Source organism: Aphidius gifuensis, linkage group LG2 (assembly GCF_014905175.1).
Source record: "Aphidius gifuensis isolate YNYX2018 linkage group LG2, ASM1490517v1, whole genome shotgun sequence".
In the NCBI taxonomy this organism is placed as follows: Eukaryota; Metazoa; Arthropoda; class Insecta; order Hymenoptera; family Braconidae; genus Aphidius; species Aphidius gifuensis.
In genome coordinates this window covers 1,920,154-1,939,745 of record NC_057789.1, presented here as the reverse complement: position 1 = coordinate 1,939,745, position 19,592 = coordinate 1,920,154, and the positions used below count along the sequence as shown (strand labels likewise).

The window sequence follows — 19,592 nt, the reverse complement described above, 5'->3', positions numbered from 1 at the left end:
ACCAAAGCTACCTGAAACTTTTATAATACACACTCATTGTTCATCGTAAAATTATTATTATATTAATTTGAATTTACTGTAAACAATAGATGTTGAATTTAACACGGATTATTTGAATAAAGTTTTATAAAATTAAGTTAATAAATTGAAAATTTATTAGGGAATGACAGAAAAATACAAAACTGCATTTTAGAAATTTAAATTTGAAATATAAATAGTCTTAATTAAATTTATAAATTTAAATATTTTAATTATTACTAATTGATAATAGAAATTTTGTTGTAAAATTTATCTTGAAAGAAAAAAAATCTGGTAATTAATACAAGCAATGGAAAAATTGTTGGGAAATATTTTACAAGATATTTTAATTGAGACAATTTAACAGGTAAAATTGTATTGATAATTAAATTATCAGTTGATACCTTGTTGATTGAATTACTTGACAATTGTGTCGCTTTTTTTTTCTATTTTTTCATGGTTTATTATAATTTTTTGCTAATGAAAATAATAGTAATATTACCTTGCTTCTATTACGGGGTGTAAAATCGTCTTTACTCGTTTTCCGCATTCCTCTTTTGTCCTTGAGTATCATTCTTGCCGCAGCAAATGCCATCTTGGATAATTCGTAGCACCACTTTTTTATACTCAAAATTAATTTCTAAATATATATCTACTGAATATATACCAGTGATAAAAAATAGCAATAGTTATACCACGTTCAATATGTGATTATCAAAAAAATATTAACAATAAACTAATACAATTTCTAGATGTGCAAATATTTTATCTAAATTTGATTATCACTTGATTCAACTGTTGATATCAATATTATTTATCATTCATTAAGAAATTTTTAATTACTATAAATCACACCACACTAACTTGGAATAATTGCGTAATTATTAAAAATTATATCAATATTTATAATTGAAAATTTCATAGAAAAATTGATATTGTTTTTATTTTCATAAAGAAAATAATTTAATTTTTTAATTTCATTATTTATTTTTTGATATTCAATTTCGTTAACTAAAAACATTTGTTAAATTTTTATATTTTACGTGGATTTTTGATGATCACTAGGGGACATTAATTATCTTTTGATAATATTTTTTTACTATTTCTATGCTCTTGGCTGCATCGTAAAATTTTACTAGTAAATTGACGACTAGTGGTTTATGACGATGAATCTAAAATATGCAAAACATCAAAATAAATTTTACTTAAATCTAATATTCTAAACTAGATTTTTTAATTTAATAAACTTTTTAATAAATTCTATATTTCTATGCTAAATAATCAACAGTGATTTCATTCAAATTAATTTTCTTTTCTAAATAATATAATTGACAAAATTAAATTATTCAAATCCAATTTGTTAATTAAATTTAAACTAGTAATGAATATTTTTTAAAAATAATATTTTTAAAATACATTAATGTCAGGGTGTTAATGATCATTCCCTTGAAATTTTCGCTTGAAAATTTCAAGTTTTAATAGTTCACACACTCTTGCTATGTTCACTAAACGACAGTCACACCCCACAAATTATTTTGACACACTGGAGACCTACTGTGCTACTTTTAAAAACTATTTAATGTTAACTATGTTACTTTTTTATTTTATTATTATTCAAACTATATCCAACTTAGTTATAAAAACACAAAAATTAGATTATCATTTTTTTTATTTTAATTTCTAAAGAATCCATGGAAATTTAATTTTTGTATGATATAAATTTGAATAAAATTATTAATTATCTCCTTTTCATTAGCAAATTAAAAATGTATCTGTAAATTTTATCAAAAAAAAATTTAATAGTGTATCATTTTTCGAAAAATAATTTTCAATAAATTTCGATTATGGAATATTTTTTTAAAATTGAAATTATGTATGTAAAATAGTTACAAACTTGTTTAAAATTATAAAATTACGTGCTGCTATTATTTGCATGAATAATTTCATGCAATTTATCAGAAAAAAATTGCAACTTGATAAATATTTAATTACATATTGAAAAGTAAAAAACAAAACACGTTGAAAATTTTACATAATTTTTTTACAAGATAAAATTCATGTAAAAAATTGAGCAACGTGTTTGAAATAATACAAATTGCTATATTTAAAAAAAAATTGTAAATAAATAATAGTACATTGTTGTTGGATAAGTATCGAAAATTGTGGGAAATTTTTATGTATTAAAAATGGTGTGTTGCACATTTGTCCGACAAACTGACATGTATAAATATTTCATAAACATACTGCACGACAGTTGGCAATTTCTAGTAAGCAATTTGTCGATTGATAAGCAGCACGCATACGTGAAAAAGACAAACAAGTATTATCAATCATTTGAAAGTATTCAAGCCAATATTTCTCCTCAATTATTATCGATAAAAATTTGTCACCTTTTTTGCAGATGAAAGCTCAGAAGATTATTTTGCGAATTGGTAAGTATTTTAATTATTTTAACAATTGGTAATTTTATTTTTATGAAATATTGATAGAAAATTAATATAAATTGAAAAAATAATTGTTTAAAATTCATGTGGAATGTAGGACGAGAAATTGAGAAAAAAAAAAGCTGAGCTTTTTTGCTGTTAATAAAACGTGAATTATTAAAATAAATTGCAGTTTGACTTTTTTGTTAGTAGGTTTTTTTTTTAATAATAATTGCTCGTTTTTATATTTTAAAAATAAAAAAAATCTGAAAAATATACTGGTTGAGATGAACGGTAATTAAAGGACTTCCAGTTGGTAAAAAAAAATATACAAAATAAAATTGTTTTTTATTTGATACTGGCCTCAATAGTTCCACGAAAAAAAAAAATAAATAATGGGTATTATAAAAAATAATAAAAATAAAAAGGATATGGCTTTGATAAAAATTCTGCTATGAAACTCGAATGAATTTTATCTTCAGGTAGCTATTATTTTCATAAAAATCCCATTGAATCTTTTTTTTTTTTAGTTTTATTTTTTATTATTTTTATTTTCTAGTCAATGCTTAATTTTGACTCAATTTTATTTTTAAATTTTTTCGTAAAATTTAGATAAGTTTTATCATTTTGTCAAGTTATTTTATTAACTACAAATATTTATTATTTAAATGTAGTTAATTTTTGTTTGAAAAAAAATATTGTATTGTTAAAATCATCAGATAAATATCTCCATCTCAATTTATTTTTATTTTACTTTTTTTTAAAAATAAAAAATAAAATTACATTTATTTTTGAATGTGAACAAAGAAAAAGTTCAATCGAGTTTTGTATCGAATTTGAACTTATACCTCATTCAAGTTGAAAAACACAGATATACACCGATGCCACACCTCAAAGCCGTTATTCGATTTTCCCGGAAATTATTTTCTGCAATTTGATATTAAAACAATGACCAAGTTAAAAAGTAAAAAAAAAAAATAAAAAACCAAGTGGAAATTGAAATAAGCTGATGAAAAAAGTGGTAATTAAAAACTACTTTATTTTTTTTATATTTTTATGTAAGATTGTTAATGATAAAATAAAAAACTCAACAATCATTTGTTTTTTAAAATATACAGCTACTCGTCAAGTATTTATTTTTTCCATTTGTATTTTTAAATATTAAAAAAATTTCTTTTTAAAAATCTCAACAATTGTTACAAAGTAGTACAAAACGACAATTATGAAATAAAAATAGAAAACTTAAACATCTAAACGTTAAAAGAAAAATTTTACTTAAAATAATTTTAATTTTCATAAAGCAATGCTAAAAGCATTGTAAAAATTTAAATATAAACCTTTGAATTTTATTGTAAATAACACAATAAAGTTGAATTGTCAATAAATTTGAAGTATTCAAATTAAATACTCAAAAGAACTTTATCTATTTTTACACAATAACAAAAGTCTTAATTTAAATATTTAAAATAAAATTAATAAAATTATTCCTATAAACACAAAAACAATTGCTGTATAAACAAAAAAAAATTGCATTCATTATTTTTCATTATTTTATAATGAAAATAATATTTAAAAAAAAAAAAAAAAATGAGAATTTAATTAATAAACATTTTTTTAATGAAAAAAAAAAAATTCTTCTGGTCAGTGAATAATTTATAAAGCTGTGTAAAAATTAAAAAATTGAAAAAACAATTTAAAAATATGTCTATTATGTAAAGAAAAAAAAAAAAATTTATAAAAATTTTTTTAATTATATTTATTTATTATAATTGTTGTTATAATAATAACACTATTATTTATTTATTATATTTTTTGTATTTTGTCATTTTATTATTGTGTTACTATGAGAAAAGTGAGTATTGATCATTTCCACGGCGCATCCAACCTCAATGTTCACAATTTTTCGTTTTTCGTGTTCTCCATTACTTCTACCAATACAAAATCTCACTTATCTATTTTCACAATTTGCTAATCTAATTTATATTTTTCATTTTATAAACCTAAAACCCGAATGCTTATGCCAGTGCTTACACAAACTAAGCCCTAATTTCCGCTGTTACTTTATAAAATTTATAAAAAGAGAATTTTAGAATAGCAAGTAGTATAACACTGTATTAGGTCAGACGATTTATTTTTACTTCAAAATTTCATTAACACTCCATCAATTGACACAAACATTTTTATTATTTTCAAACAGAAATTATAGTGGTCATTTAAATTATATATAAACTTCAATTAAAAAAAAATATATCCAAATTTAATCAATTTTATTTTTCGTTCATAAAAAATTTTTCATATTTTGTAGATTAATTTTTTTTTTTCTCTTCAAAGGATTATCCAATCATTGGTTATTAAATAATTCAAATTACATGACTGAGTATTTTTTTTTTTTGCGGGATATGTGTCCTTGTCCCCGGGAAAATGAAATTGAGCTTGCAAGCTCGATGGAATTTTACTGTGTAAATATAAAGCAATGATTATTATTTTATAAAAAATATAAATAAATTGTCGTTGCCAAAAATATAATGATATTATCAGTCATCCTATCAACATACAAATTCACTTTCATTATTTTTTTATTTTCTTTTACTTTACTATTGAGCTTTTTTATTTTGAAATATAAATATTTATAGCATTATTTTATTTTTTTTTGTAGTTTAAATTTCACATAAATATGTAAATTAACATTTATACAAATCCTAGTTAAGCTATGACTATTGATTACTATCATTGGTCTAATTTTGTGGTAGAAAAACAAAAAAAAAACGAAAATTAAAAGCAAAATAAGATGAGAATGTTTGGAATCGTGCCAGAAATTTTACAAATTCATATCTTTGATACTAATATGCATGGAGAAAATATGAACACACTGATAATGATCAGTTTGAATTTATGATTATCCAAATTTTCCTATACTTAACAGATATTTGAATGAACATTCTAATTAAATGTTCGCTGAGTTTAATTAAAGCCATATGGGTTCCATACAATTTTCTCTCAAAGTTCTATGTTTACATATAATCTACCAGTTCATTACAAGTTGATAAAATTTTTTTACAAATATTTTACTAATAAATTGTTAATTGTTTTAAGGCAATTTAGTTTCAAGGACTATGTAAATATTCTCGATAAAATTATATATGTATACTGCTTGAATAATAAAGCACAGTTATATAATTTAATTAATAATGTAAATATTAAGTTTGAATAATTTATAATATTGTATTTGAACTTATTGAAATGTGCATAAAATATGTGGTCATATTTAGAGCTATAAAAGTGCAAGAAAAAAAAAAAATTAAATCTTCTTTCAAAGATAAAAAATCATATGAAATATATTTTGTTAATTGATTTTTATCTTGAAAAAATAGATGAATTTTTTAACTGTAGAAATAAGCATATAATTTGGAAATAATTTAATGATATTTATGATATTTAAACAAATTAATTCAGAATAAATTTTCATTTGATAATTGAGAAAATAAAATTACTGGAATAATTTATGAAAATAGTATGGAAATAGTACTAATATGATTTTTTAATTTTTTTTTTTAGAATAAGTAAACCAGTTTTAAGATTTCAGGCTGATGGTCCTAAAAAAAAATTAGCAAGTCATTTATTTTAACTGGAGTTTTAATGATTACAGTGGCAGTTTAAAGTCTAGCATTGACACTTGATTTGAATGTTTATTTTTTGAATATAGAAATTTAAAATTTCAGGGAGATTGTTGAACCAAAAAAGTATCTGTACTAACACAATTTTTTATATAATTATTTTAGAAACTAAATTGTCATTTTTTAAATTTATTCTTCAATGTTAATTATCATTATAATGTATATATTTTTTTCTCATTACTAATCGTATTATTTTAAAGAATATTTTTGATTAAATCAAACATTTTTTCTCTACGTAATCAAGATATCAAATTTCGTAATTTAATATTTATAACAACGGACAAAAAATATGCAATCAAATATTCCAGTAAATATTGAAGAAAAATAATTTTATTTTCTCCAACTGAATATTTATTGAGATAATAAATTTTTATCTTGAAAGAATGAATAAATTTTCAACTGAAGAGACAAGCATATCAAGTCTAGAAAATTTAATGATATTTAAACAAACATCTTGCAAGCTTGTTGAGAATATAATAGTTGTTAAAAAATATTCACAGCTTGTTCTCGTGTGGTATTTACCCAGGATTATGCCTGGTATGTATGTAGGTGATAAAAAAAAATGACCTTGAATTCATGCCAACTTGCGATTCATGTGTAACGATCATGAACAAGTGTATATATGATCAACCTGCTCGTGCACAATGAAAAATAAAAAAATTTATAGTTTCTGTAAAAAAAGCGTGGGATTTCGAAATTTATTATCACAATAATATTGTGGCTAAACAAAGCTTCTTTTATCCACGAATCACTTGAGCAAAATATTTTCTTTTTTTCTGACATGTGCATTGTAATTTTATTATCATTTTTTTTTTCCTTCAATTGATGAATTGGACTCAATTCAAAATGTTTTTAAAAAATCTAGAATAATAATGTTGTCATTTAAAAATCAATTTTATTAAATTTATTTGAATTCCAGGTCACTAAAAAATAATAAAAGAATTGAACTCTATTTTTTTTTTAGATATCTATCAGAACATTTGATTTTTTTTTTTACTATTTTAGAATTAATGTAAAATAAAGGTTTTTTATCAAGATGAGAAAACTTCAATTGAGTTGATAAAATCATATTTTTTAAAATTAAAGTTAAAAATAAAATAATATTTAAAAAAAAAATATAAGCTTAAATAATTTTTTTTATTTGTTGAATTATATTTATTTTATCAAATGATTTTAAATCATAAAAAAAAAGTACTTATAATTTTTTATTAGAAATAATAACTATTACAGTATTTTTTTTTTAACACGCGAATATTGTGAGACACGCAAGGCAATTTATAAATCTGTCAGTTTGATCATTTAAAAATATAACAAAATTAGTTATATATATTTTTTTATAACCACATTTATTTATGATTGTTTAAAAATTATAAAAATTATTATTACAAAATCCGTTGATATCATTTGATAAAATCAGATGAAATTTAAAATTTAAATAGTTTGAAAATTATGGTAATTATTGTGTTGATAATTAAACGCACAAATCAAAATAATTACAATAATTAGGATTGCTAAATTAGAACAATCATTAGGTGTTAAAATTTAGCTGATTGATTTGTTTGAATAATAACTAACCAATCGGGAATACATGTTTTCCTCATTACTGTTTTAACAAATAATTAAATGAAAAAAAAACTGCAAGTAAAAACGAGCTTCCAGTAAAAATAGCAAGTGTTTTTTTTTCTCATATTTTTTCTTTGAATGTTAAAGAGCGTAAAAAAAAAAAAGTTTGCCCGAGGGAATTTTGATATTATGCTTAATGAGGCTTGTACACTTTTTCGTGTCTTGTTTTAATTAAAAAAAAAAGAACTAAAATATATAAACAAAATTTTTTCAGTAGAGAAAAAAAATAAATTTATCATTTTCTTGATAAAAAAAATCCTAAATAATATTTTAAACTATTAACATTATTATTATTGTTATTAATAAATTCAAAATTTAATTTACAATTAATTTATCTTTCATAAAATCACTGTTGATTGTTTGGGTATTTTACTAAATTACGTAATATTTTTAAAATTAATTTAAATGACAAAAAAAAATTAATTTATAATTTATATTTTAGTAATTTTTATAGACTTGAATTATTTTAATTTTCCAATGTCGTTATGAGATTGAATTAAATTTATGTCACGTGTATATTATTGTCAATATTTACTCGATGAAAAAATAATTATAACCATCGATTTAATACTATGAACAAACAATAATAAAAATTAAATAAAATAAAAATAATTTCAGAACAATTTGTATTTCAATTGAACCATTTTTTCTTTAATTAAAAAATTATTTTTATCAGCAATTAGTATACCAAGCAAATTAATAAATTATCATATTACTCCTAGAAAAAAAAATCCAGTAAAAATAATAATAATTAACCAAAATTTTGAACAATAATTTGATGATTTTTTACTTATCCTTTGGAAAAAAAACACTTTAATAAAATAAAACAATAATAAATCACCAAAACAATCACTAAAAAAATTTTTTTAATTAAATATTAATTAATTTATATTAGAATAATAATTGCTGACAACAAATTTCCACATTATTCATTAAAAAAAATGAAATTATACAGTTTAAAATAATTTTTAAGTTAAATATTGTTTATTTATTTTGTGATAATATAATTGTCACAATTTATTATTAAAATTAAAACGCGGGTAATGTACACGATATTTAATTTTTTTAACGAACTTACGTGTTTTTTGATGGGCAGATGGGCCGTGACTAACACCCCTGTTATCACCACGCGCCCCTCTTGACTAAACCAAGTGCAACCCTCATTTGCGCAAGCTCGTTGCATTTTATTTTATATATTTTTTTTCTTTGCTTTTTATTTTTTTTATACTGTGCTATAGATTACATTGATTCTTGTTGAATACATATATACACAGCTCATTTGAAAATAAATAATAAATATATATTTATATTGGTGTTTATTAAAAATTAATTTTAAAGCTTATAATTATGATATTAAAAATATCATAGTGACTTAATAAGGTTTATAATTAAGTCGTTATAATGTATATTATATTTTATTTATGAATTTTTTGCACAAAGGCTTTATGAATATTCATTTTATCAACACAAAATATTCATATGTTTAAATTTTATTTAGACTATTTTTTTTCGTATGAAATTAAATTTAAATTGAACAAATTTATTTGAAAAAAAAATTTAATAATCATATGGCTAAATATATATTGACATGGAATTTTTATCTTGAAAAAATTGATGAATTTTTTAAGGTGTAGAAATAAAACAAATATCATTCAACTACAAACTAAATTTTTTTTTTTTAAATGTATTTCTTAATGTTGATTATTATTATAATATATATTTTTTTTCTCATTACTAATCGTATTATTTTAAAGAATATTTTTGATTAAAACAAATATTTTTTCTGTTAAATTTATTAATTATTTATTTATTTATTGGCATTGGGTTTTTAAAAATTCAACAAGTGTGCTATTGTATCAGCGACAAGTTTTGTACCAACATCTAAGCATTTTTTAATATAAAATTTAAATAATTGACAATTTATTGTACAGTATATTTTTTCAGCAGAATCTCAATTGGCAATAATGTTCATGTTATGGAAAATTTAACGGAGTTTAATAAATTTAAAAAATTTATTTATTTAAATAAAATTAAAAACAATTAAATATTGTAGATTAACCACAATATTGTTGACACCTAGACAAGGACTGAATTCGTGTCCCAGTTCTTAGACTCTCTATTAATTTATATATATATAAAAATTCAATTATTTAAATGAATAAACCCCCACGAAAAAATATATATCCTGGATATACGCCATTCGGATATATCTGAGAGTGCGCTACTAGTGTTTTATTATTCTTAAGCAATTCCAGGATATATTCGATTAGCGTATATCCAGGATATACTTTTTTTCATAGGGGAAGCATACCTTTACTATTTATAAATTATAAATAATAAAGGTATGCTAAAAATTATAATATAAAAGTAATCGAGTAACTTTTTTTAATCACATATGAAGAGACATATTCAGCCTAATGACGTTGTTCGTTTGGAAATTTTAATAATAACCAAAATATTCAGAGTAATTAATAAAGAGAAACCATTTTGAAGAACAATGTGATACGAAGGAATTATTAAATACGTATAATTGCCGGATTTCTTAAAGTTAATCAAGCTATTTTAATATTTGATACATCAATACAAGAAATAAAAGTATCACCTCAAAATTTACAACTATGTGGTAATATGGAATCTAGTGTTGATAGTCATGGACAATGTTATGGACAATATCAAATTGATTATCTTGTACAATATAGTACAAGGGCATGTGGTGTTATTGTATACTTTGAATGTGATTGTGTTCATTTACTTTCAATGGATGAAAAAATTATTAAAGAAACCATGGTAGAAAATTTCTATAAATTTTTTACAACTTTTCTCCGCCATTTCTCCACCTTTCTACGAAATGACCCATGGTTGGAGAAACAATTGAGAAATTTCTCCGACCTGAAATTTACTCGGACATTATGTCAGATGCTGGTGATAATATACTATCATACGATCGAGTAATTTTTAATCTAATTGTAAATGCTTTGTTTTAGAAAGTTGGAAAAAGCCGAAGAAATATTTTCACCAGGAAAAACATGGAAGTATATCTAAAAAACATATTTATTACACTTGATTGTCAACAAAATTTGATTAAAATTAAAGATATTGTTAAAGTTATTGATGGACCACATGCAGATAGAAGAGGTGAAGTTAAATATTTATTTTAAAGTTTTGTATTTTTACATTCAAAAAGATACATGCACAATGATGGAATAATTATTTGTAAAATTTGAGGATTAAAAAATTAATTGAATTATCGATAATGGGTATTGAAAAAACGAAAGTGACAAACAATTGGGACAGTGTTCATAATAGGGACAATCACCTTACCTCACTCGGCATAAAACTTTAGCAACTCGCCGAGGTAAGGTATGTCTAAATTTTAAAAAATTTCTATTTTACCGACCTCAATTGAGGAAGCTTTAAAAGCTTCGATAAATTCATCCAAGTATATTTTAATTTTACATACATTTTCTATTTTACTTACAGAGCTTTTAGTTGAGAAAAATCTGCGCTGAATATTAAACTCAGAATAACTTGGTATAAATGAATTTTAAATTCAATTAATTAACTTGAATCAATCAATCATTTTTTTTTATAAAATATTTTATGTAAATTTAGTTTTTCAAGATTTTTTTTCTCATTAGTGGTTATTCGTACAGAATAAATTACATGATAATGCAAACATTAACATTTCAAAGCACATTGAAAAAGAAAAAATAAATTTTTCAGCTGGAAAATGTTTCCTTAGCAACGTTGATTTAAAAAAAAAAAAAAATATTATTATTAACACCATGCTGAATAAAATCTCATTATCGATAAGAGTATTACAAGCAATTTTATATTATACAGTCGTAAAAATAAAATGAATCATTCATGTTATTTGTAAATATATGAACACGAAACAAATTTAATGAAAAATAATATAAACCAATGTTTTAGTTTCAAGCTATTTAGTATTAATTTAAAAACAAAAATTAAAATTACAAATACACAGTTGTAAATTTTATTTATTACTATAAAAATAATTTTTTTTTAATAAATTTAATCTTCGTTCAGCTAATTTTCCAGTGTTTTTAATTTACAAGAAAATATAATAAAAGTTTTTTGTTTTATTGCAGGTTTATATTTAAAAGAAAAAAAATTAAATTAAATATTTTTTTCATGTATTGATATTAGTAATATTCGCCTATGATAAAAACGACAATTGTCATTGGTCTTTCTTGTTTGCTAAAAAGACTAAAATCTATTTTTATGTTTTTTTTTTTTCGTCGAAAAAAATTAAAATGTGCCACTCCTCACAGTCCTTAAAAAAAGCAACATGATAAATAATTTTTTTCAAAGATTATAATAAAAAAAATTGCATTTTATTATTTTAAAAAGTAAAATGAAATTTAAAATTAAAAATTCTACTTGTTGAAAAAATAATTTTAAATCTGTAACAATGATTTTTTTATGTTTGACATTGTTCTATATAAAAAACAAATCCATTTATGAAAATTAATTATATACATTTGATTTATATATTCAAAAGTTTATAAATAAATTATCATTCAAATTGGATATAGTGCAATATAAATTATCACACGATCTCACTTTCATTCTATATTGTATCTGATATAACTGGATCACACTGAGTACGATAATAATAATTTTCTGAGTCGTATAAATCACCTGGCAATATCATTATATCATACTCTACATATGTGCGAATCATATTTTCGCATCAAATTTTATTTCTATTCAGCACACGTAAATAAAAATGAAACATAGTTCTCATGAATTATTAAAGTTGAAAAAAAATAGTAGCTTCTATTTCTAATAATAATAACTATAATAAAAATTCAACTAATTAAAGTTAAAAAAAACGCAATTAATAAAACAATTTCATGTCAAAGAATTTTATTTAATTAAAAATATGAGGATTAATGAGTTTCCGATTCCGAGGTTTTATTCATTTATTTATTTAACAACTATTTGAGGATATATAGTACAAAAGCCCTTCAATATTATCCGTATTACGAATTTTCAACGGAAACGTCGGTTGTTGAAAAAATAAATGCCGACAGGTCAATCTTTTATGGTACAGCAGATGAAACAGGGGTATTTTTCTAGTTTTTAATTCATTTAATTAACAACAAAATAAAAAATTCTAAAAGTTTGAGAGAATATAGTACGAAACCCTCTCAATATTATCCATATTTTAAATTTTCAGCCGAAATATGAATAAATACAGTAGCAGTCTGTTATAATACAGCCGATGGAACGGACACATATATATATTTTTTTTTTTTAATTTCTTTATTTAAATCGGTCATGTTTTCACTAATTTTGGCCATCAATAGCCCCTTGTAAATTAAAAAAAAAAACTTGCAATTTATTATATAATATAAAAGTTAAAAAAAAGTTTTTATTTTCATATTTATTATTATTATTATTTCAGTAAATATATATGTATAAAAAAAAAAAAAAATACAAGACAATTCGATAAAAGGTCAGCCACATATAACCCTCGAATAAAAAAATAAAAATATGATAATAAGATATTTGCAATTCAATTTAATCAAATAGTTTTGTGTAAAAAAAAAAAAAATTTTTTAAGTATAAAATTATTATGAAATTGACGACAATCAAGTTAAAAAAAATTTTAATTTAAAAATTAATTAAACTTACCCTTCGCATAACACGTAGAGAAAATGATGATGTCTTCATTTTCTTGAAGTGTTGATTAAATATTTACGAAATAAATTAATTGTAAATTAAATCGTTGGTTTTTTTTTTGAGTCTTTTGTATTTACCGACAAGTGCAGTTGGATGCTTTTGTCAAATAAAAAACTACAGGTGGTTGAATCACCTTTCTCAGAAAATATATGGTGGATTAAAAACTAATTTAAACTATCAGTTTTTATGCAATTAATTAAATGGAGGATGATAAAATTGATAATTTGATTATTTGTAGAAATAAGTATAAGATTATGAAAAATAATAATATATTTATAGGGAAAGAAGAGCACAATAACCGGGTGTATATGTCAGATTGTCCTGGATGATACTGAAGGTGAAGTCAATCCCGTAAATATAAGTAAATTCGCGCAAGCTCATGGCTGTTATGGCGCTCATGGTTAACCGTGTTGGCAACCGGGGACGCACCTTGGTATCACTGTGAAGCATACAACACCATAGATGAGAACTTTGATATACAGACAGCATCACCGGGTCGTGATAAATTTATAAAGTATATTTGTATGTGTCAATGGAACACGCCCTGTGAACAGTACCAAGGCCAGGCAACCAGTTGAGCCTAGAACCGAGCTACTATTTTTATTTTATTTTTTAACTTGGTTGAAAGATTTTATGACAAATCAAAATTCGCAATCATTATAATATAAATAATAATAAGTTTAATAAATGAATAAAATAAATGAACATTTAATAAAATATTTGAAAGATAAATTTAAAAAAATCAAAATGAAAAATAATATCAGCATTTAGTCATTACAATACGATGACTAATTAATTAATTTTTAAATAATACAATTTACCAAAGATATCTGATAAAACTAATTTGCAAAAAAAATAAATGAATTATTAAATTGAATATTTATTTATTGACTTCAATTTTCGTGACAAACATTGTGTCATTATGATTATATGTGTTATTATGTTTGCTTTATTTTTTTGACTACTATTTTTTTGGAGGGCGGAGGGGGGGGGGATGATTAAGAACAAAATCTGTTATTAATATTAAAAAAAAAATTAAGTTATTAAAATTATTAAATTAGAAATTGCAAAAGGATATCCCGGCACCTGGTACAAATATTTCCGAGCATAGAACCAGGAAAGAGGCTATCTTTACTCGTTCTTTGCCAGGAAGAATTTGTTCCTTACGCCTGGTCCCTGATTTGTTGCCTTGTCAGAACTTTATTAATCAAGTACGATTTTAGGACTTAAACTTGCTGTACGGTCATTATGATAGAGCTATATTATGCTAACACTCTAACAGCTTATTGATTTGAACCCAAAACTACGGGCACCGTAAAACGACGCTCTGACTCTCTCAGCCACAAGCTTGCTTGATATTTTCTACTGACCGATTATTATTTATCCATTTATATTTTCCATTAAATTATTAAAATTATTGAATGAGAAATTGCAAAAGGATATTTTGGCGTCTGGGACAAATATTTCCAAACATAGAACTAGGAAAGAGGCTATCCTTACTCGTTCTTTGCAAGGAGATATTTGTTTCACACGCTCCCCCTCTGTACCTCCTTGGACGCTAGTTCACTTTACTCTAACATTAATTTTAACTTTAAAATTACATCAGATATACATTATTGTCCGTAAGTTTCAAATGAGTAGTAAACTGCCTGCATGATTTGAACCCAAGACTACAGGGACCGTAGAACAAGGCCCTGTCTCACTTGACCACAAGCTTGCTTGATATTTAAATGAAAAAAATATCTAGCCTTGTTCTGGATCTGATGTCATTCTTATGAATCAACTCATAATGTACAAAATAAAATTCTAAGAATACAAAAAATAAAAATAAAAATTTATCGATCATACAATACAATCATAATTTTTATACGCACATATAGATTGTTGTTTTAATATTACAATTTTTTTTTCTTTTATTCTTATCACTTATAAATAATTGATAATAAAAATTAAATTGAATTTTTTTATTGCTGATATTGAGGATGTTTATTGAGTAAGTTATAAATTTGCCGTTAAAGTTTAAAAACCAATTAACCATTTGAAATGTAAATGTTAAAAAATAAATCGAATTGTTAAGGTTTTTCAAACCGTGACATTGTTCATTGACACGTCAAGTGAATTGGAAAAATTCATCAGTACAGTAAAATCAACTGGACGAATAAGAACAATTTGTCAAACCAATTGTTCAAATAAAGTATTTTATTTTCATTTTTTTGGGTGAGTATTTAATTTAATTAAATTTTATATTAACCAAAAAACAATAACTAAAAATAATAATACCAATTCAAAAATATACTTTTATTTTTTATTATATTTTTATTGATTAGAAAAAAAAAAAAAAAAAAAGAAACGTCGTAGTTTCAATCCCTTTGCAAATAGTCATGTCGAATATCGAAAAATATATTTTCTAAAATCTCAAATTTCGACGACTCATCTTTCCATCAATTTCATCTCAGCTGTCGCGCAAACACAGCTTTTTAAATTATATTTTTTTCCTCTTAAAAAATAAAATTCAATGACACAGCAATGTCAATTATTTCAATCCACAAATTTTTCTGAAAGAAATATCAATTATTTGATATTAATGTATTTTAATTATGAAAAAATTATGCTCAACTTATCTAGTGGTAAAAAAATAGCAAACTTACAGCCGTCGGTGTCAAAGTACTCCCTTGACACTCTTAATAAATCATCATCATTAAAAAAAAAAATAAAGAAAATAACAACAAAAATTACATGCTGGTATATTTTTTATAACATATTTTTTATTTTTTTCACGTTACAGATAAATCCAGTAATAGACTCAAGGTGAATTGGGTCATATGATGACAAAGTGATTGACAATTCATCTGAATAATAATTATTAATTCAACTGGAAATGAAGTTTCAACAAAATATTATCATGCAATTGCCAATGTTGGTTCTAATCATTGCACTTGTATCAATGTGCACTGTGTCAAGCCTAAAATTACCTGATTTATCATCACTTTGGAATGTAAAAAGCCAAAAAAATAATTAACATTTTAAATGATCAATGATCTATATTCACATATTAACCAATAATTTTTTATTTATCTAGAAACTTGGACATGGCAATGAGACAGCAACAAATTCAACTAAAACAGATAATTCAACACGTTCTGTTAATTCAACAGTAACAGTACCAACATTACGACTTGATGATACAGCAACATTTAATCCAGATGATATATTAAATCATAATAAAAATAAAACATCAATAATTGGTAAAACAGATATTAAAAAAACAATATCAATTGATGAAGCTAAAAAGTTAAATGACGGTAAAAGTTTACCAGTTATACCAATTAACGGAACAAAATTACCAGCAGCAAAAGATACACCACAAAAAGTACCACATGATTTAGTTAAAGAACCAGAATCAATTGATCTAGCAACAAGAAAATTATTTGAACGGGAAGATTATGGTCCAACACAAAAAACAAATGTAACAAGTACAACAAATACAACAAGTACAACAAATTCAACAATTAAAAAAATAACTTGATTGTATAATTAACATAAATAATAATTATTAACAATAATAATTTGACAAATTATATTCTATCATTAAAGATTTTTATTTCATAATATTACACCAACAACTATTATTGAATTTTTATAATAATAATTACTTATTATATTAAAAATGCGAATAAACACTTAATCAATAATATTTATATATCATATATATATATTTTTTTTTTTTCATATATATATAATATCATTATTAATTTATAGCCTATTTATGTGAATGCAATTTATCAGGGTAAAAAAACTCCTTGACATAATATTGCATTCAATATCATTCTATGATTTTTTTTTTTTTATTTTTCTCTCGCTTACATTATCTTTCAGGGGATTTTTTTTGTGTGTGATTATTATTTATTTTTAACTATTATTCTTTTTGTAATGATGGAATGCGTTATTACAATAATTTTAAAAAATTGTCATTGCAATATATGAAATATATAATAAAGTAAACAAAGTCGCTTAAACTCCACGGATTATGAGCTTTTGTAATGATTATTTTTAGCATTTTTTTGATTGAATAATCTGTGATTAGTTTTAAAATATTTATAACGAAATAATAGATATGGTAGATATATTTTAATAGTTCATGAAAAATATGATATGGCTATGATTTGCTTGTTTTTTAATACGATTGTTTTATATCCCTTTTGTTTAAATAAAATCAATAAATCAATCAATCAATCAATCGTATTCAAAAATTAAAACGTAGCAATGATTTATTTATTTTCTGGCATTTATCCAAATTTTTTTCTATTACTATTAATAATGTACATTACATAAGTACAACTATTGTATTCTCAAATGAGAATTTGTTTTTTTTTTTTTTTTTTTATTATTTTTATTAATCGTCGTACCTCAGATAATTGTAAAAAATTTTTTAGACATTTGTTTCGATTGGTTTTGTATTTTTTTTTTCGATTTAATAATTGTGCACTTAATTAAATTTTGGCAGTGTTATGGTAATTCCTAATCTGAAGGCAATAGGATTTACAAAATTCAGATAAATTTTTTTCTATAAATCTAACACAAATTACTATAAAAATTTATAATTTTTATAAATTTTTAAATTAATGATATGTTGTATTTAAATTTTTTTTTGTGCGTTATTTTTTTTTCGAAATAGTTATATATATATTTGTTGTTTAATTAAAAAATTATTATTATTATTTATAAAAGATTGTCGATGTTGAGAGAAAATAATATGAGTCATCTGAGGTAACGACATTTGAGGTAATTGTGAGGTACGTTGCAATCTACGTTAATTTTTTAATAATCTTATAATTAATATTTATTTTTCATTAAAGATTTATTTTTATTATGTTTCGAAAAATCTTAATTATCCAAAATGGATATTATTTTATCAATTTGAAATTTAATTTATTCATTTTGTAATTGTTATGTACTGTTCATTTTGTACTGTTTAGCAAGGCAGCATGTTGCACTTTGTTACTTTTTTTAAAAATATTTATTAGACAACATGTGTGTAGAAATTATTTTATATTTGTTTTTTTTATAAATAAATAATCATACAACACAATGCATTATGTTTTTTTTTTTTTTTTTCGATTCACATATACGCAACTACAATTATTTCAAGTTTAATTATATTTTAATCGAAATATATTTCGATGACCTGGCTTGGATTTCGACAGTATTTAATATCATGAACATTTAATTTCTAAACAAAAAAAAAAAACCACCAACATATCAAAGAAAATAAATTTAAAAAAAACGACATAATTTTCAATTTTCATCTATCTTTTTTCATTATGAAATTTATTTATCATTTTATTAAATTTATTTCATCTATTTCGTTGATGAATTTAATCCAACAATTCAACAACGATTACATATTTTATTTATTTTAATAATATAAACGTCAAGAAAAATAAAAAATAGTCATTTATCAAGAGATGTATGTGTGATATTAAAACATGGGATAATTTAATGGTAAATAAATTTAGAAAACAAACATAAACGTCAATAATAATAATATTAATAATATTTAAAATAATTAATAATAATAGCTCAATGTTTAGATAATAATAAGAATAATTAATAGTAATAAATGTTAAGCATATTGTCCAGATTCTCATAAACATATTTCAACAATCACTTGGAGAATGGACACAATATTAGCAAGAAAAAAAATTTAAAAAAAAAGAGAAATAATATTAAATTACTAAGAACCAATTAATTAAATCTTAAATAATAATTATATATAATTAGATATGTATAATTATGTACATAAAAAATAATTCTAAAAATGAAAATATTGTTACTGATAATAATATCATACATCAATGATAAACAAAATTCACATTGAATCAGCCATTTTTCCATAATAATTTTATAATTATACATTAATATAATATATAAATAAACATAGGCTTATAACAAAATGTATAATCGATATACGAAAATTAAAAATTATGAAAAATAATAATATAAATTCAAATACAATAATTATATTAATAAACAAATAATTGAAATTATTTTTTATGAAAAAAATAATATTGTGATATTATACAGAAATTTTATCAACTAATTCGTATGTTGTGTTGTTTTTTTTTTTTACGTTTTTTTTTTC

General features: G+C 22.3%; 2 protein-coding genes across 4 annotated transcripts in view; one reads left to right on the top strand and one right to left on the bottom strand.

Moving 5' to 3' along the window:
* LOC122848249 (neo-calmodulin-like) overlaps window positions 1-13,890 on the bottom strand; it is a 40,367-nt gene extending 26,477 nt beyond the window's left edge. Inside the window, exons 1-2 of one of the 3 annotated variants that reach the window (XM_044146200.1) lie at window positions 8,817-8,882; window positions 521-1,190 (exon numbers count right to left, since the gene is read on the bottom strand). In XM_044146200.1, coding sequence (XP_044002135.1) covers window positions 521-613 — 93 coding nt within the window. In that variant the 5' untranslated portion in view covers window positions 614-1,190; window positions 8,817-8,882. Of the gene's footprint in view, window positions 1-520; window positions 1,191-8,816; window positions 8,883-13,402 lie in introns of those variants that run through there. The other 2 variants (XM_044146199.1, XM_044146201.1) reach the window with 2 other exon arrangements.
* Window positions 13,891-15,479: 1,589 nt separating this feature from the next.
* On the top strand, window positions 15,480-18,481 carry LOC122848250. The gene is made up of 3 exons (XM_044146203.1): window positions 15,480-15,667; window positions 16,236-16,445; window positions 16,530-18,481. Exons 2-3 carry the CDS (start codon window positions 16,329-16,331, stop codon window positions 16,974-16,976), a joined length of 564 nt encoding a protein of 187 aa, XP_044002138.1. The 5' UTR covers window positions 15,480-15,667; window positions 16,236-16,328; the 3' UTR covers window positions 16,977-18,481.
* The last annotated feature ends 1,111 nt before the right edge of the window (window positions 18,482-19,592 follow it).

Bases quoted from the DNA above. Each gene is read 5' to 3' on its own strand.
- LOC122848250 (XM_044146203.1), top strand. From the start codon at position 16,329: ATGAAGTTTCAACAAAATATTATCATGCAATTGCCAATGTTGGTTCTA. The intron at 16,446-16,529 runs GTAAAAAGCCAA...TTATTTATCTAG, and splicing joins ATTTATCATCACTTTGGAAT to AAACTTGGACATGGCAATGA.